Here is a 27,867-nt window from a genome sequence, read left to right on the forward strand (position 1 = left end):
TAAGTGATCTTTACGGCAGTGACATTTTTCCATTAAAGTCTCAAAAACTTAACTTCAAAACCAAGAATGGACATGTAGATATAGCCATGTATTTTTATAGAAAAACGCGTTAAAACCTCAAAACTGAAATGCGTTAATTAAAAAAAAACATACATCTAACGACCAACACAATTGTAACCACTTATGCTCGGCGAGTTTTCAGAATCGCAATTCAAAACTCGCAGATGTTGGCACCGCCTCACGGTGGGCTGAAAATCGGCTTTCATAGACTTAGGGATTTCAATTTGCAAGTGTCAGTTTTTTTGCCGAATATTAAGAATATTAAACAATATTTGTCTAAGTGTGGGTGTACTATAAACCTCTGCCTACTCTTCGGGAATATAGGGGTGATGCTATTTTATGTAAAAAGTTTGTGTTCCTCAACTCAAAGACTAAATCATTTCGTTTCACATGTAAAATTAAATAAAATTAATTTTGATGATTTAAAAAAAAACGGCATTTATGACCGTTATCTGGAGTATGCCAAAAAATTATAAACAATTAGCACTATAACCATCCTGTAAGGATATTACGGTTTTCCTTGCCGTTTAAAAGATAATTTGATTTTTCATACAAGTTTCATACAAATTTTTCGAAAAAGAATTATAACTCCTTCGTTTTTGAACATAATCAACTCGGGTGTCATATTTGTACATAGTAATAACTAAAAGAAGCAATATTCGGCAAAAAAACTGACACTTGCAAATTGAAATCCCTAAGTCTATGAAAGCCGATTTTCAGCCTACCGTGCGCCTTCGCGACCACAGTCGCCATCTTTTTTTGGGTTCTAGTTGCAGTCCGCTAAGCATGACATTTAAATAATTATGGGACAAAAAATTTGATTTGACCAACTGAGGAATTACCTCCAATTTAGATATACATATGTGTGTCTGTTTATAGCCAGTAAATGTATTTAGTTACTTTTAGTTTTTTTTTTTATGTAATTCTTTTGACATACAAAACACAGGATTTTTTCCGTTGCTAAAACGTTGTGGTAACACCATATATGTTGCACACACGGAAATAACATCGATGTTTTGAGAATTAATAAAAAAATAATTATGCATTAAGTTAATTATTTTTTTCTTAAATTGCGGTATTTCACCTATACTTCATGGACACAAAACACAATGTAGATATTTAGTTACTACGAGAGGCGGTAATTTTAATAAACAGCAAACTAATTGAATATTCGTAGCAATCAATTAGTTTGTTCATCAAATTTCAAATAGATTTATTTAGTATATAGGCATTTATATCAAGTTACTACATGTTAGAAAACTGATGATCACAGTCATAATATTTTTCAATAATCTCAGTACAGAGTACTAATAAAACCTACCTCAAAAGTCATTCATCCTCTAGTTTGCCACCCCCAGAGGTGGAATATTTTCTTTAAATTTAAATGGGACCACTACTGAGGTACCCTCTTTCCACCGAAAAACGTATTATCAAAATCGGTTCACAGATTTTAAGTTATCGCGTAACATACATACAAAAAAAAACATACAGTCGAATTGAAAATCTCCTCCTTTTTTGAAGTCAGTGAAAAATGAGAAATGCTCGAATCATAAAATTTATTAAACACTACTTACCCAATTTGTAAGGCAGATTCCTCTGAAAATGAAGCGTAACAACTCTGTACCGAAATATTTAAAAATATTATAGATCGAAATAGCCGTTAAAGAGTCTGATTGCTGCCATGAGTTTTTGTCATTCAAGTGAAGAAAATCTGCATAACCTATCACTTAAAGTTTTTGTTTCATAACAGTTTTAAATTTCGTAAACAGAAACCTATTTTTTTTTAATTTAATATTTTACACAGCACGTGATTTAACATTTCAATTTCCCGCAAACATTGCCAGCCTCCTGGGCACGATAGCACTTTCCTTAATAAAATTTAATAGAACTTTTCTAATAGAACTTTAATAGAACTAGAAAAGTTACTCGAGTTCTTAGGTTTTCGCGATTGTTACACATAGGAAATGAAACTATTTTTCCGGATTTAAATCGCGTATATTTGTTTTTCAAACGAACCGACGATTCGGGCCCTTTACAGGTCTCATGGTCATGACTGAGGTGGTATAGTCTTCAACCAGTTATGTCTAATATTGATGCAAACCCATAAGTTAATGTGCAAACCACCCTATTTTTCCACTATAGTTACAATAGTTATTAATTAAATATCTTATTTTCAAGTTTACAAAGAAAAACATTCCAATTTACGCTACATTAAGTTTTACAAATTATTTTATTTAATGAATTTTTATTAAGTTCAATTTATGATTATTTAATATCGTCAAAGAACATATAGCTGATGTCAAATACCGTCGCGTAAACAAGTCTGCAGTCTGCGAGCGTGTCATGGATAAACACACACACATTCAATGAAGTTTGACAAACCGCAGATCCTTGCAAAAGAAGTCCGTCATCTACCCGGGATGCTGCGAGAGGCCATTGAAATGAAAAAACATCCTAATTTCAACAGGGAAAATGGTTTCTCCGTACCACAAGTTTGGGATCCAGTATTTCCTCTAATAAAAAATCCGAAACAGACATAAGACTGCAGTACAAAATTAATATGTTTTAGTTTATTCTAATTTCTATTACTAATTAATAATAAATTGAACTTAATAAAAATTCATTCAATAAAATAATTTGTAAAACTTAATGTAGCGTAAATTGGAATGTCTTTCATTGTAAAATTAAAAATAAGGTATTTAATTAATAACTGTTTTAACTATAGTGAAAAAATAGGGTGGTTTGCATCAATATTAGACATAGCTGGTTGAAGACTATACCACCTCAGTCAACCGTGGCCATGGGACCTGTAAAGGGCCCGAAACGTCGGTTTGTTTGAAAAAACAAATATACGCTATTTAAATCCGGAAAAATAGTTTCGTTTCCTATAGAAAAGTTACTTTTACAAGTTTAAGGTATCATTTCATTATTCCCTCTACACAGAAAATGCGAACACAGACTGACCAAACTTTCTTTTCAACCAAGACAAGCAAACTTCGCGTCACCATTTTTCACAAAGAGATTGTAATTGCATTGGTTAACGCATGGCCTTCCGAATCCGAAGCTTGATGGATTGACAAAATTAGTTGAAAAAGTAATTTAGATACTTTTAAATGTTATTATTGCTAGTTTATTTTGTTTTGTTTGTAAAAGGATATCAATTATACTTAAATATATTATAATTTTAAGTACATCTCCAAATACAAAAGTCCTTTCAATTATAATATTAAGTTCAAATCGTTTCTTCTTTTTCTTAGTGCGCCACTTCTCTACGAAGGTTGGCGACCATCATGACTATCTTCATTTGAGAAGCTGCCACACGAAAGTAGGAACGTGTTCTAAGATTGAACCAGTCTCATCAGATTCTTCAGCCACGAGGTACCCCTGCAGTCACGACTATGCTTTCCTTGGATTTTCCCTGCATTATTAGTTGAAGAATCCGGTATTTATTGCCCCTCATTACGTGGGTATACTGCAGCTTCCTTTCCTTTACAGTTCTGAGTATTTCCAACTTTTTCCCATTCGACGTAGAACCTCAACATTGGTAAGTTTAAGTTTGAACCTTTTACAACACAAAATTCTTTTATTTTCATGAAGGCGCTTCGTGCCTGTTCGATGCGAATTATTATATTCTTATATTATATTCTTTTTTTTTTGTTATAAACAGCAAATTTAGTATATTGTTTCCTTTATATCGTAGTTTCTCAAAGTGGTCCTTACCGCCCCCCATAGGGCGCGGAAGAGCCCGCGGTAGGTAGTAGCGGTAGGGGCCTCGAAAGCAATTGGGGGCGTTGATACTGTTCAGGGGGTGCTACCGCATTTGAAAAAAAACCAGAATTATCTATATAGACTTCACTACATATATTTTTTTTCTTGTGATTTTTTGTGTTAATATAAAAAATACGTGTTTTCAATTATTTTTTGTGTGGTGGGCGTTGAACATTTTTTATCTTGCCTATGCTTTATTTAAATATATATTTATTATAAAACGTTTCTACGCAATAAAGCTTTAATTAATAGAACAGGAAATGCCTTCAAAAAGTTACTGAGAATCACTCCTACTTTTTTAGTGTAATAAATGAAGCTCTGTTTGTAATCAGTTGCTACCGGTTTTCAATTACGGCGGAACAAACATAAATTAAGTTCGCCTTAGGGTGCAAAATAAAAAAGTTAATAAATCACTTTATTCGCTGTGTTCAGCTTTACGAGCGGCCTTAATGAATTACATTTTGTACCCGCTCCCTGCCTCGCGCGCCCGCTGACTGTCCCACCGCCGAAGACGTCATGAATTCAGCCAGGCTTAAAATTTTCACTACAGACCTAACAAATACTATAAAATACAGTATTATAATCGAGTTTTTCTAATTCGTAAAGCCTTTGAAAGAGCTACGTTTTTTGTAATGAAATAAAATGTTGCGTTGAATTTATAATAACTATATAACATAGATCTTTAAATGTTATGCTGCCTTTTACAATTCACAATATATAATATATGTAATACGAACTTAGCTTTGAAATAAATTTAGTCTAAATGACGGCATGAGAAGTTGTGCGCCTGTCGTTAAGCGATACGTCTGTCCATAGTAGTTCAATTGTCACGTAAAAGCTTTAAATCGCCAAGATCTGATGGACACTGCCATTGCGTCTGTCAACCTGAGACTTAAGTTGACAGTCTCACCCTTACCCTTCAAAACCGGAACTCAGTAATGCTCTCATTGCTGCTTGGCAGCAGAAAGAAGTAAGGTGACAGTACTTCCTAGACGATCTCTTTCCCAAGGAGCTCTTCTGCCACTTAAAAACATATATGGTAAATTATGTAATGAAAGGCTGACTGACTAGTGAGTCTAATATTGAACATTATTTATGAGAGACTAGTGCCTGAGATATGCTTGTATTACAGGTCGCCAAGTTACCATTCCGCGGAATGAACTAGAATTAGGACAAACTCATTTTGAATCAATTAGGTACAGGGTCAAGAGCACGTCAAGCCTGACACTTAACATTGGATTAAATCCAACTCTATGCAGCTTACGGTAAGAACGGTCCAAAGTACAAAGTGTCAAGCTGCTGACGTGCTCTTGTCTGTACAGTATACAGAAGGTAAAAATGGATTGAAGTATTTAAATACTTACTTCGATCAACAAATTTTACAGTTTACTAAATTAATTTACTACAAGTTTTTAGTATCGGGCACAGAAAATTAAGTTACAAGAAAAATTTATAAAAGTACATAAATTCGTATGTGTAACAACACAAGATAGGTACAAGAGAAGTGTGTGTGTGGTGTGTGTGTGTTAATGCGTGTGTGTGATTATGTGTGTTGTTTATTTGGGTGGATATATGTGCGACGTAATAGGTTTTCGGTCTTGTCATACTCCAATAACTTAAATTGTGATTAGTCAGGGCAGTTTAAATTTCTAACTGCAATCTTAACGTGAGTGAACTATAATCCGTTAGTTTTGGATATAACTTTAATCTGCAAAGTAGATACCTACTCCGAATATCTATCACATGGACGCTAATATCCGCCCGCGATTTGACGCGACTGGGGCGCACGTGACGCGTAATGCACGCTAATGGCGCCCGCGCAAATCACCGCCCCGCCATCGCGTCGCCGCGCGCCACGGGGCGAACTTATCACCGCACTAATATGCGGCGCCATTCGCGAGACGGTAGTCATTTCGCAATCATCATACAGCTGCACTAATCGCTTCTAACCTCCAGAGTCTAATATTCTTTTACACTACTGACACAACGAAAAATACATACAACCGCAAATTTATAGTTACCTACATATAGATCGTCCCAATTCGGCCAATACTATCGAAATCCAACAAATAGGCTCCTGATGAACCAATGAACGAAAATAGGCCTCGTTACCTAGAGTCGTCAGCAAAAATCACTCGCATCGAGCTTTGTAAATTAGTGGATCCTGCTCGATAACAAGGAGGTGCCTTCCACAGACCGGGTATTTGCATTAGAAAGCAGGCGCGGGGTGCACGGTGCGGGATGAGGCAAATTTTTTCTTATTTCCTCGGTAATTTCAGCGCCTTTTTAAATCCGGCCTGATCCGCGCAATGAGCTCGCAAATTACGCGGATATTCTATGCATACGAATTGGCCCGGCTGCGCACCCGCGCGGCAGTCACGCCCGCGCCAGTCCTATTAGAGAGTACTAGTTCATAACTTTTTAAAATCAGGGATAAGGTCAAGTGGGGTAAGAGGAATACCGGGTGAAGAGGCACTAAAATCCATAATACCTAAAGTTTAGCACTATAGTCTCTCAGTCGATGAAACAGACAAAAAAAATAAGTGTTAACGGTTGTAAAGAGATGTCGCTACGAAGTTACAAATTTGAGAGAGAGAAAAAAACATTTACAGTTGTGTAGTCTGAAAACACGAGATGGGCGCGTAATGTTTTCTTTACTAGATCTTGGTGAAAAAAGTGCTGGAGATTATTTATTATTTTGTAGAAAAACACATAGAGGAAACGGTAAGTTTTACTTTTTATTATTTATTTCAGACCAAAAACAACAAATTATACGAGTTCCATTGGAATGGAAAAAAACATTGTTGGGGTAAGAGGGTCTAGTACTTACAGGTCAGGTGTAACAAACTCTCATAATCGAATTGTCATAATGGAATATTGTCGTATTCGAATAAACACAACTTTACATCCATATTATTTATTAATTTAAAAAAATTAAAAACATGATGTTAATTTCTGACGAGTGTTAGAATAATTACACTACAAAGTTATGTGTAAACAATCACACAATTTAAGGTAGTTTTTAAAGCCAGCGTACAAATAAAATTCTGGTATCACATTTTTTCATTTCATCAAGAATTTTTAGAAAATTTAATAATTTAGTCGAAAACTAAACCAAAATTGGCATAAGCTCTAAAATAATGACGTAATCTAAGAACAAACACAAAAATGGATCCTTGCACGTTAGCTACATGACCACACTACTTCTATACCAAAATTTCAATTGATTTAGTGAAACGGTTTTCAAAGTAGAGTGGTTATGGTGACTAGAGAAGAATAAAATTTGTTAGGAGTATAAATTTATTTTTGGACCAAACATTGTTTTTCTATTATGACGATGTTTAAAAAGCACTTAAGCTACTTAATGTGATGATTTGTAAACGAGGTGTAAAAAATTTGCCTTTATTATGCTTTGTACTAAAAAAATTATAGCAGGTTCACTTTTCTTTAATTTGTCACCCCTAACATCCCCTAACATATCACAACTTGTATGTTCTTCTTGTCCCTAAATTAATTTTTCACTTTTTTTAATAACTATACCTTATTTCAATGGTTTTAAGATCAAATTCGATTGTAATAGTTTTACATAGGTCTTAACTACGGATATATTTAAATATATATTATATTTATATGAAATACGATGACAGTTCCTCTTACCCCATTTTTTGGGGAAGAGATAGCCCATCCTGAACATTTTTGTCACATGTCACATACATCGTAAGTATTAATTTTAGCGTAACGATTGTTAAAACATGGAAAACTGTTAAACCAGGGCAAGATTAGAGATTTCGAAATTCGTATAAGACATTATTTATTCCTCCTAGAGCTCATAACATTTGTCTCGAAATAAAGTATGTTCCTCTTACCCCACCTGACCTTACCTACTAAATAATACATACCGCTAAAAACAATTACATATTAGAAATTAAATTATTTTTAATAATTAACACATTCGCACGAGCTACGCACTATACCGTCCTAAACATTTGTAAGTGATGTACTTAATGCAACGTACTATTACGTCGTTTAATTTCTTTTATCTACACACATATCATAAACCCTCTGTGATGTGTTCAAAAACCGCTAATTACGACCAGCAGCACAAAGATAAACTGTTTTGTTACAACAAATTTCTTATCTGTAAAAGTGTTACTATTGGTTCATAATAACATCAAATTCGATTTTATTATTACATTCAAATTTCGAACATCTCTGAAAAACAAAACAATTTAATTCGACCCCAATTCTAATATCAGCCGAGATGGAGTTTCATTCGAAATGAAATGTCAATAGCAAACAATTTTGACAAATCTCACTCGTTATTTGATGTCGAAAGACACTTAAAGGAAAAAAATAAAGGAAAGATATGACAGTTGGGGCCGACTCTAGTTTGCCTATGAATTAAAAAAAAACTACGATTACGTGACATGCGTGAGAAATAAGTTTTTTGCACTAATTTACTAATAATTACTGCTAACGGGCACGGCCCGGAAAATTGTGTAGATAGACCATAAGTAAGCACTACTCACACATACCTATGTCGCTGGCATAAACGTGCAACTTAGAATTAGTTTATAGACGTCAACGTTTATTGACGTCAGTATCATTATTTGTTACATCATTTTTTTTCTACTTTTTACTTATTTAAGGGTTTTGATCGTTAATGAACATGTCATCAGAAAAACGATACCTCAACAAAATACTTAATAAAATCCAGACAGATGAATCAAAATACTACCTAACCAAACATGCTCCGCGGCACTACATGTTGGTTCCGACAAAACAGATTGAAACCACACAACATTAAATGTACGGAAACCAGCCTGTGCAAATAACCGCGCCCTCATAGGTTTCGTCCGAACACACTCCATGAGCAAATGACGTACATCCTCAGGAATCCCACACACTTCACAATTCGGTGAGTTCACCCTCAATAGCCTGTAAAAGAAACGTTTATAAACATTTGCATTAATGTATGAGAAAAATATCTGCCACAGCGCATCAATCGGCAAAAGCATGATGCTCGGGCGAAAGTGTAAAACTGCGTAATATGTTTGTTTTTACAAACAAACCAACATTTTGGGAAATTTAATATTTAATACGGGAACTTTATAGATCCTATGGTAACGGTTAACTGACATGGTAAAGTCATCAATCATGATGAAAAAAATCTAACTGACTCACTGACTTTACAAGTGCAAAGGGTTCGAAACGTGGGTTTGTTTGGAAAACAAATATACGCGACTTAGTTCCAAAACAATAGTTTCGTTATAATTATGAATAAACACTGAAAAATCTTCGTCGACTCGGTGGGACTTGAATCCGCGTCCATGCTGCACCGTAGCATTGCTCTAACCATCAGAGCCACGGGTCCAGTTACCGAGCCGTCGAAATTCTCCAATGTGTTTTTGTTATAGATTTTTGTATTGACTTTCAGCATTTGTCACCGCTAGTGACATCTAGTGAGAGATTTTTGGAATAACCTTCTCACCGCAGCTGATAGCTATATAGGTATCACAACTGACGCAGTTATCGCTTTTCGATCAAATGTATTTATTGAGATTTTTTTTTAAATAAGTAATTATTTATTATTCTTAATCATAACAAAAGTAGTGGAGTTATAGCAATGCTACGGTGCAGCATGGACGTGGGGTTCAAGTCCCACTAGGTCGACAACAATTTTCCTGTGTATTCGATCTTTGTACTCATAATCAATCAAACAAGTGAAGTAATTTCACAAAAAATCTCAATAAATAGTTTCATTTCCAACGTGTAACAATCGCGAAAACTTAAGAACTCAATTAGATATTGTCAGACAAGTTGCCACAAAGGCTATTATTATTTCTAATTGGGACATGTTAAATAATCTTGTTAGGTTCTGACCCTTTTAAGTACATCCTTATCCACCTTGAAATCTACACGTGAAATAGCAGCGAATTCTATCGTCGAATTGTATCGTTCTGTAGTTTCATTTCAATAAAAACTTAGTTCAATTCAAAATCCGTGAAATGAATTTCGCTGGCAAAATTGTTTTATCCCTTTTGAACAAAGTTGTTGTATGTTAAAAAGCGTCGGTCTCATTCGCGTTAACTGGCGGGTTAGGAGGCTTAGGGCCCGTGCGAAAACTTCATGCAAAGTCCTATTAAATACAGTATTGTCACGAGATCCAAAAAAAGACGTTGTTCCGCTACATAAACTTCATAGCGTTAACTACACGTTTCAGAAATTCTGTGCTAAAATGTGACAAGAGTTTTTTGTATTTAGAAGGCAACTTCAGGAAATCCTATAGGTATTTTAGAATGAAATTTTAGTGTACACTCTGCGCATTCTAAATCTGACAAAGCCCGGATGGTGCTGACTCCGTGCAGATTTTGTCCGAAACATAACATAGGAGCATGTAACTGTACATCCAATTACATTTTCATTGAATTATAATGAGTATTTCTGAAGTTCTTACATGAAGAACAGTTTCACCGTTGCGGTGAGTTTAAATTGTTGATACTACCCCGTAATCAATGTAAAACGCCCTTAGCAATGTTTTGTGGCGAGCAGTGCTCGAGGGAGGTCGGGGCCGTTAGCTGCGACCAATATAAATCACACCACTTTATCGTCCGTCTTATATTTTCATGATATTTCTCTGCAAACAAAGCCACTTCACATTTGTCTCGGCGTATCTCCGGCGTTATTTTTCGCAGCGCGAACAGTGCTCCATAGTCTAATGATAATTTTATTTTAAATTGCCAAATGGGGCAGCGACGGCAAAATAAAAAATATTGTCTATACTAGCGCTTAAAGAAAATCATTATAGAACTTTTCCCAGTTTTTTTATTTAATTAGTATATAAAGCTCTAAAGAGCAATTAATGAGGCACTCACGTAGGGTTCTTTAATTGTAAAACAGATTGCTCTGCCGCACAACATCCTAACTGAGTCATTTCAGCTGTTTGTCTACTTTTCCCTCAATAGGCTCATCTCCACATAGCCGAATCACCATCTTTGCCCGCACCCTCTACCTCGATGCAGCGCTTTACCCATTGAAACAAACTCAATATAACTTTAAATCCCTTCACTACGATACTATACTTACCGTACTACAGTTTTCGATACTTTATCACGGTAGCTACGAGTTTAAATGACATATAAAACGTAATGAACCGCCACAGGTAGACAACTTTAAGCTAACTCAGCGTATCTAAAGTATACTTAGACAAGGAGAAGTAGGTCTAGCTTGCGCGATCCGCTTTGATACAAATGAAAGTTAGTAATATACGTGGTGCAGTGTAGGCACTACGCGACGTGTCCCTATTACCTTTGCTACTTTAGAGACGGTTATGTCTAAAATACTAACATCATATATACAATAACTTTTGTTCCATGAATAATAATATAATAAATACCATAAATTTACCAAAAATAAACTTTTAATTTTTTTGTACTACGATGTGTTGATTTGAATTCTCGCCATCTTTACTGAGGTCATTCTCTTAGATATATTCTATATCCGAAACTGAATCCAAATCACACAAAAAATCGAAAAAAAAATCCTAAATTCTTATTATTTATTTAATTGCAGTAAACATCGCTTCGCAATCACCTGATCCTGCTTGATCCAAAGGTCATTGACTTGCACGGCACGTGCTAAACTTATAGCCGTTATAAGTCATGGAACAAAAGTTATTGTTTATGATGGTATTAATGTAGTCCTGGGAGGTTGTTAGTATTTTATAAACAGCCGTGTATACAACATTTTTGCAGAAATACAAAGTATATTATGTTGTGGTGTTAATTTTCAGTTCTGCGTGTCTCATTTAACGATGAAACGTGATTGTCCGCGGTAGGGCGGCGGCGCACGCGTCTCGGGTGATGCTCATCACAAATTCAATTACCTGCGTAACGCGACACCTGCCTTCTGGGCATTGACGTAACTTCTTTCTGCCGGTAAATAACTTAACGCAACTTACATAAAAACTTTATATTGATACAGTAGCTGGAACCAATACTAATAATACAGCAGCGCTGGCACTGGATCGTATTTGTTTTAGACACTTAGATCCCGTCGCACTTGGGGCAACAACTTACTCGACCATTATTAAAAACAAATTGTAAAGCAATTTGTACTTTCATTAACTATTGTGTCAATGTAAATCAGCCTTAAATTTTTATTTAGCTTTGGTAATTTAAGAATTACATGACAGCCCTCCACTGAGCAATTGTAGGTACTACTTTCAAAATAACACAATGTATTTCAGCAGAAAAGTATTTCTGCCACATACCAACTGACCACTTTGGATTCAATCGACAAGCGTGGCAAGAGGCTTATAGGTGACACGGATTTAGTAGAGGCGAAGCTGTATAGCCTTGAACACCGTCGTAAAGTTGCCTTCTTATCGGTATTCTACAGGATATAATCACGGAGTGTGTGCGTGGAATTGCGTGATTTAATTCCGCGTGGAACTAGTTCCACGTCTACGTCTAGACGTAGGCTTGGCTTCCATGCCTATGTTATGAATACCCCAAAGGTTCGCATGAAGTGTTTCGCTTCCACATTTATATGGCGAATGGCAAAGGAGTGGAATTCCCTGCCTTCAGACTTGTTTCTCGAACGCCATAATTTGGGCCTTTTCAAGGCGAGAGTGAATAGGTACTATAGCATGCTACATCGTCGACCTCATCGTCGCTTTCCATCAGGTGAGATGGAGGTCAAATGCGCACTTGTTTATTTAAAAAAAAAGAAAAGATAGTCTATGTATACAATTTGAATATATAATAATCAAATATTTTGTTTTGCATAATATGGAATGTTAAACCATCACTCTGAAAGTAATATTCGCAGGGCTAGACATTAGCAACATTTTTCCTCTCTTTCCATTACTTTCAAAGAACACTCAGCCATGAGCTGAATGTTACAATATTAATATAAGGCGGTGCCGCCAGTGACTAACTGCCTCTGTAGCCCAACGGTTACCATGGTGGTTTGCCACGCTGAGGTTTCGGGTTCGGTTCCCAGGCCGGGAGAAATATTTGTATAATTAATAGATTCAGTCCACGTTAATAAAAATAGAAATAAATTAATTTGCTACTCCGCGAACCCAGTGAAAGTAAAATCGTGCAAAATAGCTGCGCTTGTGTGGAATATTTTTTCATGTAGTTAATTACCCCCCCTCCCTCCGCATAAAATTAATAAAATAAATAACACAAGTGCAAATACAGTCACAAACCATCACCAAAAATATACCCGACACGTATTTCGCCTCTCCACGAGGCATTTATACTTCTGCGTGTTTATGGCACTCGTGCCACAGGGTTTCCCTAGTGCGGGGCTATGAGTGTGTGCGTTAAAAAAAATTAATAATTAATTCATTAAGTGACCGACAAGCATCACTGCATAGTAGCACTAGAGCTCCTTGTGAAAGAGTTCTTTCGGGGAAGTACTGCCACCTTACCTATTTGTACCGCCAAGCAGTAATGTCACCACTACTGTGTTCCGGTTTTGAAGGGTAGGGGTGCTGGTGAAATTACAGGCACATGGGACTTGTTAACGTATGTCTCAGGGTGACGGGTACAGTGGCAGTGCCCCTCAGATCTTTGCGATTTAAAGCTCTGAGTGGCACTGCAGCTGTTATGGACAGGCGTGTAGCTTACCATCAGGCGCACGACTTGTTCGTCCCGTCACAAGATATAATAAAAAAAGACATTTTTAAAATTCAATTCTAATAAGACTTAGAACAAAATATTCTATCAAAGTAACACGTTTGTTATTGGTTTCTGGTGTTAATGGGTGTTCATTGTTGGTGAATGTCGATTACTGGTTAGTTAATCCTGTAATGAACGATAATTAGTGGATTATCGGTGTTCATTATAGGAGATTTAGAGAAATTCTAGTTTAGATTTTTTAGTAATAATAAATAAATAGGTTTTTTTAATGAAATGTACAAACGCATAGTCATTCTTGAGTATTCCCTAATGACACATGTTTAAAAACAAAAAAGGTATTTCAAATGAAAAGACAATATCGATTATTGGTACCCCTTACATCATGATGATAGAGTTGCCATATTGTTATACTCGTTTCTATGCAAGCTCGAATATAGCGCGATTGTATGGGATCCTTGGGAAAAAAGTATAGGTTGCCTACACTATTGCCTACTTTTGCGCCATAAACTGGGCAATCCATCTGTCTTGGAAAAGCTTGGTCTATTTGCGTCGGATCGGTATGCAAGTGTGGCGGGCCGTAGCAAGAGACGCGCACGAAACGTATTCGCCCTTTGGAATGCGCGCGCGCTGCCGACACGCGTGCAATGCACCCACCACCAGAGTGTTAGATTGTAGTAAATTGTGTAAAATTGTGTATATTTATCTTTTTTCGTTCTTTATTTAGTTTTTAAGTATTATTTTGTATCTTATGCGTGTGGCGCACTATAAGTTTCCGGAATGAATAAGAAAAAAATAGTATAAATGGTCAGAAATGGATTTATTGTTTCTCAAAACATTCTCCGTTAGCGTTAATGCACTTTTTCATATGATTTAACTAATTTTGAACACATTTATGCCAGTCCTCTGTGACAATGTCTGAAACATATTTTTCATACTCTTCGACAGCCTCTACAGGTGATGAAAATATTTGACCCCGTAACTGGTTCTTAATTTTTGAAAATAAATAAAAGTCAAAAGGTGCCCGGTCGGGACTGTACGCCGGATGGCTCATAAGGTTAACGTTGTTCACCTTCAAAAATTCATTTGTCTGTCTGGCCGTGTGAGAACTGGCATTATCGTGGTGCAAGATGATACTGCGTTTACTTTTACGGAGTGACGAGTTACTTTTACGGTTTTACGGAGTTTGTCAATAACTTCCAGCAAACAAATGGTTATATACCAATCACTATTCACGGTACAACGATTCTCCAAAGCAGCAGTAGCCACGTGTCCAGTTTTATTAAAAAAAGAAGCAATCATCCGCTTGGAGGCACTTTCCACGCGCGCCACTTTGGTTGGTTACGCCTCATCTCGAAAGACCCACACGCTCCATTGCGGCTTTGTTTTGGGAACATAACTATAAATCCATGTTTCGTCCCCTGTTACTATGTTCCACACCAAATTTGACGCCCCTTCGTTGAATCTGGTAAGCATGGCATTACACCAAGTGACTCAGTCAAATTATGTGCGATCCACCGAGAGCACAGCTTTTTCACACCCAAATGTTTGTGTAGTATTGATTGTATTTGACTCATGCCTATGCCTAAAGATGCCTGAATCTCATGGTATGTCACATGCCTGTCTGTTTTGATCATACGACGCACAGCTTCGATGTTTTGGTTGTTCACAGCAGTGGACGGGCAACCATCACGAAATTCATCTTGCATGGTGCTTCATCGCCAAAAGCAGTTTGAAGCCGAGTGAAGCTCCGCTGAGCTGTTCAATTACACTTAAAGTCGTAGAAAATCGTCACGAAAATTTTCACGAGTTAAATCCATGGTGATGTAAACAACCAATTTCTAAAATGACGCCACAATATAAAAACAAGTGACAGTCAGATGAAACAAACTGTATTCTACAGCCAAAGAGTTCTATTTTCAAATGTTGTAATTACTTTTTAAATATTGTTTATGTAAGTGGCCAGTTCCGGAAACTTATAGCCCTGTGTATGTTACATTTAAATTTTACATTATCTTTAGGTTTAAGTCTTGTTGGATGTTTTGACTTTAGATGTAAGTCCAAAATAATGTTTTCTTTGTAAATAAATAAATAAATAAATCACCCTATGCGTTTTAATTTAGAATACTCAGGCAATGCGAAATTTCTAATTTACTGTTGCCAGAGGCCATTATACTAAATCTACTGTACCGTGGAAACGTCACCGCTTAATATTTACAGACAGTGACAGAGTCTTGTTGGAATATAGCCGGCGCGCGACACAATAGGCCCGCGCAACCGCCACCGCGACGCGTCCATCAATTACCGCCTTTGACGCATAATGAGAGACAAGTTTGTATTACCTTGCATTGAGGTCGCGCGTTCCAGCGAGACCGCGTTAATAGAGCCTTCAACTGACAAAAGATACCGGTCGACTTAATTTCACCGTTGATAAGCCGAAGTTACCATTTAGGTACAAAAACCAAAGTTGTCGAGGACGAGGACTGCTAATCGCGATACGAGACAGCGTAGGCGGATATTTAGTACCTATTGCTACACAAGATGTCGCGATGAGTACCAAAGAGGTACCTATTTTTGTTTTACATCATAAACTGCAATTTTTCAAAGCTACTTATATTTCTAGTGATAACAAACAAATCAACTAGATGGCGCTTATTTAGATTTTATGAAGACTATTTATTTTAATTTAGTTACGATTAGCGCCATCTACCCATATTAGGAAGCATTCATTTGTAACACACAATGCCAAGTCAAAAAATTATTTAAATAAAAAAACAAAAACCCGACTGCAAAAATATTTTTAGCTGGATATTGTCCCTCAGTAATGATTTTTTTTAATAGTCTATAACACTCCCACGATCAAGACTTAGAGGATGGAAAATCAAGACGAATCTTAAAACCCGGAACGTAGTAATGCTCGCATTATTGCTTGGCGGTAGAAATAGGTAAGGTGGCAATGTTTCCCTAGACAAACTCTTTTACAAAGAGCTCTACTGCCACTTGGCTGTACTTCCCTGGAAATACTTGCCACTGTATGTCTAATTCTTATTCATGTCAATATATAGTAGTAAAATATACAGCAACTATATAAAATATTAGAACAATTCAGCAAACGTTATTGGGTATTGTTTTTTTTAAATAAAAATATATTTTTTTTCATAGGTAAACAAATCACTTAATAATTGATTCGTCTTCTGCTCATTCGTAAGGCAGCTTCCTCCGAGAAGAATGAGCAAGGAAGTCTAGGAGTTGCTCTTTGTAAATATACATTTGAATTCATTTACCGTTTACAATATTTATTTCAAACATTATCCCAATTTTTTTTTTTATTTCACGTAATTTCGCTACGTATATCATAGTAAGCCCGTCCTTTGTTGTTAAAGTCTGTAATTATTACTTATACATACATACATATAAGATTATATTCCGTAAGATACTTATATACTACAAGCCCATAGTAGCTGTGCGCGAACACATATGTACTTTTTGATATTTATAGTTTTGATTCCATTGACTTACAAGTTGATTCCTTTTAAATTTGTATTCTTTTTGACGTTATGTTTTTGATATTCAGTTGTTGTCATACAAGCCAATATATGTTCCTGAGATCCCAAAGGGTTTTTAGTACTTTCACCCTTCTCCCTCTCTCTAAAACTACCAGGCAAGCATCTCGCCAACAGTAGCTTTTCACAATAAAAATGTCACTGGCAGACCGAACGCCGTAAAATTACTACGCGAAGGCTTACCACATTGTTGCTGATGTAATTGTTGGAAACAAGCATACTTTTACCCAATGTTTTCTATAAAGTAACAAAACACTAAGTTCACTATATTCCAGGAAACTCCAACTTAAGACTTAGGTAGGTAGGAGTTACCTGTACTAACTATTAGACTTCTAACCCTCGCCTTTGTTTATTATCGTTTTTCATTGTTTTAACATGTTGAAGCGACAAAAATGATAATAATTCCACAAAATAAGCCAAGCGATGCCGTTGATGTCTTTTGTACTACGTAATATTGACAAACCATCTTTGTACTACGTTTATATTTAGACTAGCACTTCTGTTTCTGACACGTCATTACTTTTCTAAGCATTGATCACCCGCTTAATTTTGAACTCCATCTGTTTATTATCATTGTTTTATAACAATCCCCGACATTGACAAGGTATCCTTAATCGCTTTTTTCAACCGATTTTAGCTCGTAAATTTGACCCAGATAAATCGGTTGCGCACCACATGGTTTACCCGGCACATATCATCAACTAACATTGTTAGAATTGTTGAAACATGTGCCTCAGGTCTAATTCTCTGCTGGAACCAAGTCAACGTGACGACACTGTTGCCCCGCACGTGATTTACGCCATTGCGACCATCTCCTGTCAATTATAAGGACTATTTTGGTTGCCATCAGCGCGCGTGCCGCACGGCCCCCGCGACTCGACGCCCGCGCTCCCAATACTCTAAACAAACAATCTAGCTAATAGTCGCCTCTAATAGCATTCTTATTCTAGCGCGATATATCCGGCCACGCGCGCACGCGTGCCAAACAGCGGGGTACACGTACTACGGAGGTCGCCCACATTTCATGTTTAATCGACAAATAAACTACATGGAGTTACGTTTATTTATAATTCTATTGAAGATAAATTAAGGCAATGATATTTACAGTTGCAGTATATACACAATACAAATGATGTCCGCGCTTGCTAGTTAGATGAACGGTAGCAGCAGGAGCGGCAGTATCACGGGCATGAGAAACTGCCCTTCACACGCGCTAACAGCGGTAGTGATACGCGGCGCAGGCTCCGCCGCCGCTTGTACCGATACAATCGGCGACTGATCGTGCAGCATGACCTCCGGCTCTTCCATTGTATCTGAAAACAAATAGACATTTCGTATAAGAGAATGTTGACCCAGGCAATGCGTAACTCTACCAGGACTGCCTACCACGCAACAGACCAATATAGAGCAGCTATTGTTTGATAGGAATCAAGTGGCAATGACTCACCAACAATGACGAGTTCGAAAAAGAGACTCATTTTAGGCTCCGTATTGAGCTGGCACTCATATCGGCCGGCATCGGAAGGCCGCAGGCGCTCAACGTGCAACACATTCGTTCCGGCGTCTGAAGAAGTCGACACACGCGCGTCAGACGTGAATACCTGCCCAGCATGGCTCAGAATCACCAGGTCCCGCGACCGCACCCACGACACCTGCAACTCATAATTCATTTGGTTATTTATTGTTATTTGTTTTTATCTTTAGTTTTCTGTTTTGTTTCTTTTCAGATGTTTCCTATCATTTTATGTACCATCGCCACATACTATTTTAACCGACTTCAAAAAAGGAGAAGGTTCTTAATTCGACTGTATGATTTTTTTTATATGTATGTTACGCGATAACTCCGATATTTGTGAAGCGACTTGCATGATTCTCCTCCATAGTGGTCCCATTTAATTTTGAAGAAAATCATCGACCTCTAAGGATGGCTGTTCACGCCTGAAGATTCATTTTTATAAATAGCGCCTAAATTTTATTATAAGGAGCAATTATTTTAATGATTGATTTTGCTATTCTCCAATTCAAGGCGTTTTTCTCTCTCAATATACTTTGAGTAGTGAGAACCGATTTTTATTATATCCTGTGTTAAGTTCCGTATAGTGGCGAACTAGGGGATGAATCCGCACTTTCCGGTAACCGATTTCAATAAAACTTGGTAATTATATGTAATTCCACGTACTTTTGAGATCGGTTTTTTTAGTACTCTGTACTGAGATTATAATTTATTATTGAACGTGTACTTTAACATCCATATTGTTCTGTTATTACTTTTATAGTCCTTGTAAGGCAAATGTGATACAAAAGTACGAAAAGTACCTCTTCTACGTATTCTAAATTTGGTTACAAATGCTTGATACAGTTACATCCCAAAAATTGTTATGTATAGGTAGCAGCTAACCAGGTAACAAATTTAAAACTAACAGTGAACGTTATTGTTAGTTTTATAACGTATATTACATACTGCGGGGGGCCACATAATAATAACATTGACCTTGACTTCTATTGTCATTACAAATTATTTAAATAACTCGTTTTTAACTTGTACAGAGAGAGCTCCGAGGTATTTACGAGAATGTATCGGCATATAAAATGTATTATTATACCCGTTTAGTAATAACAAACAGCGGTAATATTACAAAATTAAAAAAAATATTAAGATCGAATTAAAATACAATGGCCGGACAACTAATTAGAAACAAAAATCAACAGTAAAATCATGAGCAAAGTGAAGAAAACCCCAAATAATTTGGATAAATACTTCATCCAAAACTGATTAGTATTTGGTAAAGTAGCCTCTGTTGTCGATTACAGCTTTACAATGTTACGGCATTGATTCTGTAAATTTTTTACATGTTTCCAAAGAAATATATCTCCAACATTCTACAAAAGCATAGCGAAATTCGATGATATTGGTGATATGTTTATGTGACAGTGTTTTCTTTATAGTGTGCCACAAATTTTCTGTTGGATTTAAGTCCGGACTATTGGTAGGCCACTCACACATAAGATTATATTCTCTGAGAAACGCTTTAACGCTGTGTGCTGTATGCTTTGGGTCATTATCGTGCTCAATCATCCAAGTCACTGGCAAATATTCATCGGAATATGGGATCATTGTCTCTTCTCAGATACTTTTGTACTGATACTGATCCATCAGACCTTCAGTCTTTCTCACGGGACCAGTCCCGTTTCCCGAAAAACATCCCCAGACTTTAACATCTCTTGTTATTCAAATCCTCGTTGATTGGTCTTCATACATATCGCTCTACGTCGGCATTCATTAAATGAATTTTAGTTCATCTGAAAATAAAACTTTTTTCCATTTATTAACAGTTCAACTGCCATAGTTTCTAGCGCTAACTAGACAGACGGTTTTCTCTATGTTGCGTGCTAAGAAATGGTACTATCACTGGTACCACCATTGTTATAAAAGTTATTACTGACTATTTTATCATTAGGTATTAAAATGTTTGAGTTCAAGCTTTACAGATTGAAACCGTGGTATTCGATCATAAACCGAGACCTGCCGCACACCTCTCGCTCCGATATCCGGAAATAGCCTCGCGTTGGCGGGATGTCATCATCGGCCGCACAGCTCAGCTGCCCACAGGCACGGTCCACCTACTCGCGCAGCCCTCCATCAAACGGCGAAATTAAAAAACGCGGTCGTCTTCCATTCGCTATTTCGATCATTGTTCTAAATAGATATCTAAATATTATTACGTATTAGAAAACTCACAGCGAATATCCCTTTTTTGTAAACAACTCTATTTACGAGTACGAGGTTATTTTTTACTACATATCCACAAATTTGTTACACACAAGGAATATTGCGAAAATTATAAAGAGTTTGGCACATGCATCTTCCGGGAAGTTGAAACGTGTGGCGCCCGCGTGCCGCGCTATATACAGCGTCGTGAAAGTCGATGACCGTCATTCCCCACATCGCTCACGATCACTACCGTGCCAGTGGACATTTTTAACGGCAAACACGATGACGCGCCAGGATTCCATTGATATGAGAGAAGATTTTCGATCACATCTGACTCCAGTAACCATTATCGGAGGCCACTCTTTTTTACATTACTAAATGATGCGAGGGGACGAACAAGACGTTGCCTGGTTACAATGCCACTCAGAGCTTTAAATTATAAAGATCTTAGTGGCACTGCCATGCGCCCGCAACCTGAGTCATAAGTTGGCAAGTCCCAGGTGCCTGTAATTTCACCAGCACCCTTACCCTTCGTAACTGGAATGCAGTGAGCTCACATCACTGCTTGGCGGCAGAAATAGGTAAGGTGGCAGTACTTCCCTGGAGGAACTCTTTCACAAGGAGCTCTACTGCTACAATCGTGTATGTAACTTAGTGCCATGATACCACACAAATCTCACACGTACTTCGTAATTCGCATTATGAAGTTAAAATTGTCAGAATACGTAGTACAACAATTAAGCGAGAACAGTCGTATCCATTTCAGACAAAGCAAAGTACCTATGAAATAATATCTGAAAATATTTGCTGAGATTTTTTAATTATAGATACACTTTGTACGAAAATCATATTTGAATGTCGCTAAGTGATTAAGTGATAAGTAATTAATATAATGATCAATGATTACTCACGGTTTTGTCTCCGATGTTGTGTACGCGACAGGTGAGAGTGGCGGTGCCGCCATCAAGCGCCGTAACGACTCGCGCCTGTCGCGTCGCAAACATAGGCCCCCCAGTGCCACCCTCTGCTGGAGCCTGCACACTACCGGCGACGCCTGCGCCGTAGCCAGCACCGAAACCCGTGTTGCTTCCTGAAAAAATACAACTCCTTATATCTACTTATTGTCATGACAGCAAAAAAATAAAATTAAAATATACTTTGCACTTCATTAAATTATTGTTCATGTGCGATTGAGTACCGCTGCGTTTTACAGAGTTTATTTTTTCAGAAACTACATTCCGTTTAAGTATTTCCTTTGAAGATTTATCGACAAGTTTGTTGATACTCATAATTCATTCATAAAAAGGTACAGAAAGTGAGTTGCGTGTATAATCGGTTATGCCGGCAATGTGTAAGGGTTTGCAAGCACGTGTGTCATACGCCGAAGATGAGTCAAGCGGACGCGCGACGCAGGATATCGCATGCGGGCGCCACTCAACGCACAGTGCCACCCACGACACGCCCTGCGCTTGCGCTCGTCATCTCTTCAAATCTTTACACAGTGACAGCTACCACCCTCACACGCTCATTGTGTAGAAATGGTATTGTTTAACTTTTTTAAATGTAGATCAAGATATATATATATATATATATATATATATATATCACAGAAAACATTTTGCGGCTTACCCCTTACTTACTTACCTTTTGTAGCTTATTTGTAAGTGTACTACATAAGATTTGCACGGATAAGATTTAGCTGAAATTTGCAAAAAAAATTTTGGACATGAATGGATAGTTCGACGTTCTGATATTAATAGAATCTTTGTCCTACAGAAGCGTGCTGTTAAGTTATTTTCAAATGGCACGTCTGAGATGACAGTACATTTAACAAAATGTATTTTATTAGACGTATTTTTTCATGAGAAATAGTTTTTTTTTTAATAATATCAAGTGATGAGGCGAATAAGTCGTGCGCCTGATGGTAAGCGTCACGCCTGTCCTTAACAGTTGCAGTGCCACTCACACCTTTAAATCATAAAGATCTGAGAGGCACTGCCACTGCGCTCGTCACCCTGAGACTTAAGTTGACAAATCCCATGTGCCTGTAATTTCACCAGCACCCTTACCCTTCGTAACCGGAATGCAGTAAAGCTCACATTACTGCTTGGCGGCAGAAATAGGTAAAGTGGCAGTACTTCACTGGATAAACTCTGTCACAAGGAGCTCCACTGCTACTAAAACTTATATTGACATGATAGTACATTTAAGAATGTATATTTTATGTTAAGATTTTAGAGTTTTTATGTTGAAAAGTTACAATTTTTTTTCATGAAAAATAATGACAGATATAAATAAATAAGGAAATAAAAATAAACCAGGACGTGACAGTCGTCTTCACCAAGTTTTAAATTTAGTCGGGCTATATATAAATTGTATAGTACGATGTCTATATTAAAAATTTTCCATTTGCGAGATTTAGAACTATCGTGAAGCAAAATTCTTATACAAAAGGTTTGGCGCACGTAAATGACAAAAATCCATGGTAGTGATCCGTTTAATCCTTGCAAGTTGTTACCATCTATGATATTTGAAAACAAAATTTGTAAATGATAAAAATTAACAAAGTGTCCATTTACAAAGAGTAACCCCTAGTAGAGGTGGGCGTTTAAACGAATAGCACTTTTAAAAGTTTGCTTTTTAATATAAGCACATAAGCACGCTTTTCAATTTAAGCGTAAGCGTTGACCAGTTCAATACTCAACAATTTGATTTTTTTAAATGTGCTCATGTTTCATCTCCCGCCAGCTGAGTTTCCTAAACAAATCAATTTATCAATGTAAATATTAATTTTATAAATAAAAATAAAACACGTGCTTTACAAATAAACTTACTTATCTTAAAATCTTTAGTGGTCTACTCTTGCTTTTCGTCAACACAACGTCTATGCCTTAAACGGTTTTCTAAAAGATTTTGTAAGCTCCAAACTAAAAAGCGTTTAAATGAAAAGCGTTTTTATAAGCACGCTTTTATTAAAAAAAAACACGTTTTAACGTTTAAACAAATGAGCAGTTTTTTCGATCTCTAACCCCTAGAGTTTCTTACTTATACTTCTCTGGGGAATCTCGATTACCATTGAATAGCACTGTTTAATCACGTATGTGTTTGTTGTCACATATTTAACAATTAACATTAACAAACTTGGGATTCGTGGCAACCTTCTATGATGGCTTCTTATGTTGACAATAGGTCTCAGGCAGTTGTTGTCAGCAATTATATTTCTAGTTGGGCTAAAATATCAAGCGGCGTGCCCCAGGGATCTTTACTAGGACCGTTGCTATTTACTATTTTTATTAATGATATTCACTTATGTTTGACATCTAGTAACCTGCTATGTTTTGCCGATGACATGAAAATATACTCCAGGATTTCAACTAACTTTGATGCTGAGGCTCTCCAAACTGACTTGTTGATACTGGAGGACTACTGTATTTCCAATAAGCGCGACTTAAATCCTGCTAAATGCTCAATAGTAACCTACAGTCGCAAAAACAATCTCTTAGTCTTTAATTATAAACTTGGCGGCCAGGTACTTAAACGAGAAAACATAGTTAGTGATTTGGGTGTCACATTCAACAATAAACTTTTGTTTGATGCGCACATAGACAGAATGGTGACCAAAGCATCACGTGCGCTGGGGTTTATAATGCGTCGGTCTAGTGAGTTTCGGGATATTAAGACAGTTAAAATCTTGTATTGTACGTTTGTTCGCAGTATTCTGGAATACGCGTCACAGATCTGGAACCCGCAATATGAGGTGTACATTTCGCGTATAGAACGTATTCAAAAAAGATTCATTCGTTTTTTATGTTTCCGAACTAAGCGACAATATCATAATAATGATTACCTGCACATTTGTAAAATTCATCACATTCTTCCCCTCTACATGCGTCGTCAAATAACCGATTGCGCATATATTCTAAAAATTTCTCAAAATATAATTGATTGTCCCGAATTACTATACAAACTCAACTTTTTGACTCCCACACGTAATTTCAGGGTTAACAAAGTATTTGACATACCTATAGCTTCAACCAATTACAGAAAGAATTCGTTTCTGCTGCGAGCTTGCAACAACATCAATAACCTTGTTAATAAAATAGATATTGATATCTTCAATACCAAAATTATCACAGCGAGAAAATTACTCAGCGACTTCTTTTTTATTTCTTAGGAAAGTCTTTTTCATTTCTTAGGATAGTCTTTTTATAAAGTTATATTGTAAAATTCTATTTCTATTGATTTTTTTATTAGAGTGCTTACTTATTTAAGTTACTTTATTTCTACAAGTGTAAACTTATTTAGCTTACTTCGTTGTTTAATTTAGAAATATAAATGTATATACTTCTAGTTTACCATTTATAAATAAAATAAAAAAAATAAAAATACAAAATGTGTTTAATCACATATGTATTTGCCTCAGTGTGCAATAAAGAAATTTGGTTTGTATTGCATTGCATGAACTTATAGTTCCTATTTGAATTATCACTGCGGACGCACCAACTTAGACCAAGGGCTGCCACGGCTCAGCCGCATGTCAAACAAACGTTAGCCGAAACACCACACATCTTAGACGCCATTACGTTCGACGACAAAGCGAACATCAAAGGACCTAATTAAAAATGTTTACAAAACCGCCGCTACTGCCGCCGCTGCACTACTCAACCCTCATTTACTAATGAATGACTCAGATTTACTTATTCGCTATGTTTACCAACATTCTAGTAGAGACTGGATTAGTAACTCACCATCGCTCCATATGTTCTTATAATCGACGCTGAAGAGACGAATTAAAAGTGTTAGCTGTAATATATTAACTGTTGTTTGGTAAAACAAAGTCAATACGTTTTTATCACATGAAAATCATAAAAATAATACGAACTACATGAAACCATAGTAGAACTGTAGAACTATATTACTAATGTCATTAACAACAACTTTTGTACCATTTTAATAATTCGTCAGATTTTACTTTCATATATATCAATAAATATATATATATTTTTAATAATAACTTAGTGACGGGTCAAACAAGTCGTGCGCCTGAAGGTCAGCGACACGCCTATCCATAGCAGTTGCAGTTTAGAGCTTTAAATCATTAAGATCTGAGGGGCACTGTCACTGCGCCCGACACCCTGAAACATAAGTTGACAAGTCCCGTGTGCCTGTAATTTCACCAGCACCCGTACCTTTCAAAAACCGGAACACAGCAATGCTCACACTACTGCTTGGCAGCAGAAACAGGTAAGTTGGCAATACTTCCCTGGACGAACTCTTTCACAAGGAGCTCTACTGGTACTTATTTAAATAGTTCGCTCTAAACTGTGATAATTCTGTGAGAAACGAAAGTGGGTTGTTCTCGTTGAGAAAGAAGATACTTTCACGTTTGACCCTACTACCTTAGTATCAAAAACAGACCTCCTTTATTCAAAAGCGGTAGGAAAATTGATTCTAGTAACTACAGGCCCATTTCAATTCTACCAGCTTTAAGTAAAATATTCGAAAAGGTTATGTTGAGTCAAGTACTGTCGTATTTCGGTAGGAATCATATTTTTCATAGTGCACATTACGGGTTTACTAGTGGTAGATCGACTAGCGATGCGGGGGTAGCACTACTAAAACATATCTTTGTTGCTTGGGAAAGGTCCCAGAATGCTATTGGGGTTTTCTGTGACCTCTCGAAGGTATTCGATTGCGTGGATCATATTAACCTTATTAGGAAGCTCTTATTACGGAGTAAGTGGCAAGGTGTTGGAACTTGTCTCGTCATATCTTTACGGTAGAATTCTGAAAGTAGACATAAATGGAGTGACTTATTTGGGTTCTCCGGCAAAAATGGGTGTTCCGGAGAGCTTAATACTTGGACCTTTCTTATTTCTCATTTGTATTAATGATCTACCATTCTTTGTTAAGGACCTTTGCGAAATAGTATTGTTTGCTGACGACACATCCTTGATTTTTAAAACAGACAGACATGACGCTAACTATGACAATACTAATGATACCCTTTCAAAGGTAGTTTGTTGGTTTAATATTAACAATTTATTGCTCAATGCCAAGAAGACAAAGTATGTTAAATTTGAATTACCTAATGTAAAATCGACTAGCCCAATCATAGAAATAAATGGAGACAAATTAGATCTTGTTAATAAAGCTGTCTTTTTGGGAGTGACTTTAGATAGTAAACTCCAACTGTTTCCACATATATCTTCCTTGGCCAGCAGATTAGGCTCTGCTGCATACGCAGTCCGTAGAATACGTGAACTTACCGATGTTGCTTCTATTAGACTAGTTTACTTTAGTTACTTCCGTATTATAATGTCCTACGGGATTCTCATGTGAGGTAAAGCGGCAGATACCAAACAAACCATATTTATGTTGCAAAAACGAGGAATTCGTTCTGTGTACCGTTTAGGTTCTCGGATTTCTCTCAGAAAAAAGTTTAAGGAGACTTGTATCATGACTGTGGCATCACAGTACATTTACTCAAATATTTTGTATGCCCGTAAAGTATACATAATTTCGTTAAGAAAGAAGATATCCATAATATTAACCTTAGAACTAAGTCCAAACTCATGGTACCACGTTTTCGTTTCACTAAGGTAAACGATTCTTTTATGGGGAACTGTATACGTTTTTACTATAAGATTCCGGAGCATATATTAATAAGATTGCAATAAGAATTTTTAAAATAAGATTACCATTTCCTAAGTTTAAAACTTACATTAAAAGTATTTAGTTTTAATGTAAGTTTAACTTACATTAAAGGATACTCTAGACAAGGATACTCTAATAATGGTGTATCAGGCTCTTGTACAATCTATTCTAACATACTGCATTGGAACATGGGGTGGTGCTGCAAAAACTGTATTACTGAAATTGGAAAGAGCTCGAAGGATGTTGTTGAAAATTTGCTTTTTTGAACCCAAATTATTCCCAACCGAACGTCTGTACAAAGAGACGAAGCTATTAACAGTTAGACAACTTTACATTTCTGCCGTCACTCTTCATCAGCACTCTCAAACACCTCCACAAAACCACGATAGTGTGAACCAAAAGAGAAGACACTACTCCGTCTGTATTTCAGTTCCAGTCAGAACAACATTTGCTCAAA

At 36.7% G+C, this 27,867-nt stretch overlaps 1 protein-coding gene across 1 annotated transcript in view; it reads right to left on the reverse strand.

Moving 5' to 3' along the window:
* Window positions 1-18,042: 18,042 nt before the first annotated feature.
* Window positions 18,043-27,867, reverse strand: part of LOC113234940 — a 15,590-nt gene continuing 5,765 nt past the window's right edge. The window contains exons 3-5 of the mRNA XM_026470462.1: window positions 21,665-21,843; window positions 18,489-18,693; window positions 18,043-18,354 (exon numbers count right to left, since the gene is read on the reverse strand). Coding sequence (XP_026326247.1) covers window positions 18,191-18,354; window positions 18,489-18,693; window positions 21,665-21,843 — 548 coding nt within the window. The 3' untranslated portion in view covers window positions 18,043-18,190. The remainder of the gene's footprint in view (window positions 18,355-18,488; window positions 18,694-21,664; window positions 21,844-27,867) is intronic.

This window comes from Hyposmocoma kahamanoa, unplaced genomic scaffold (genome assembly GCF_003589595.1).
Source record: "Hyposmocoma kahamanoa isolate Upper Pololo Valley unplaced genomic scaffold, ASM358959v1 86, whole genome shotgun sequence".
Classification (NCBI taxonomy): Eukaryota; Metazoa; Arthropoda; class Insecta; order Lepidoptera; family Cosmopterigidae; genus Hyposmocoma; species Hyposmocoma kahamanoa.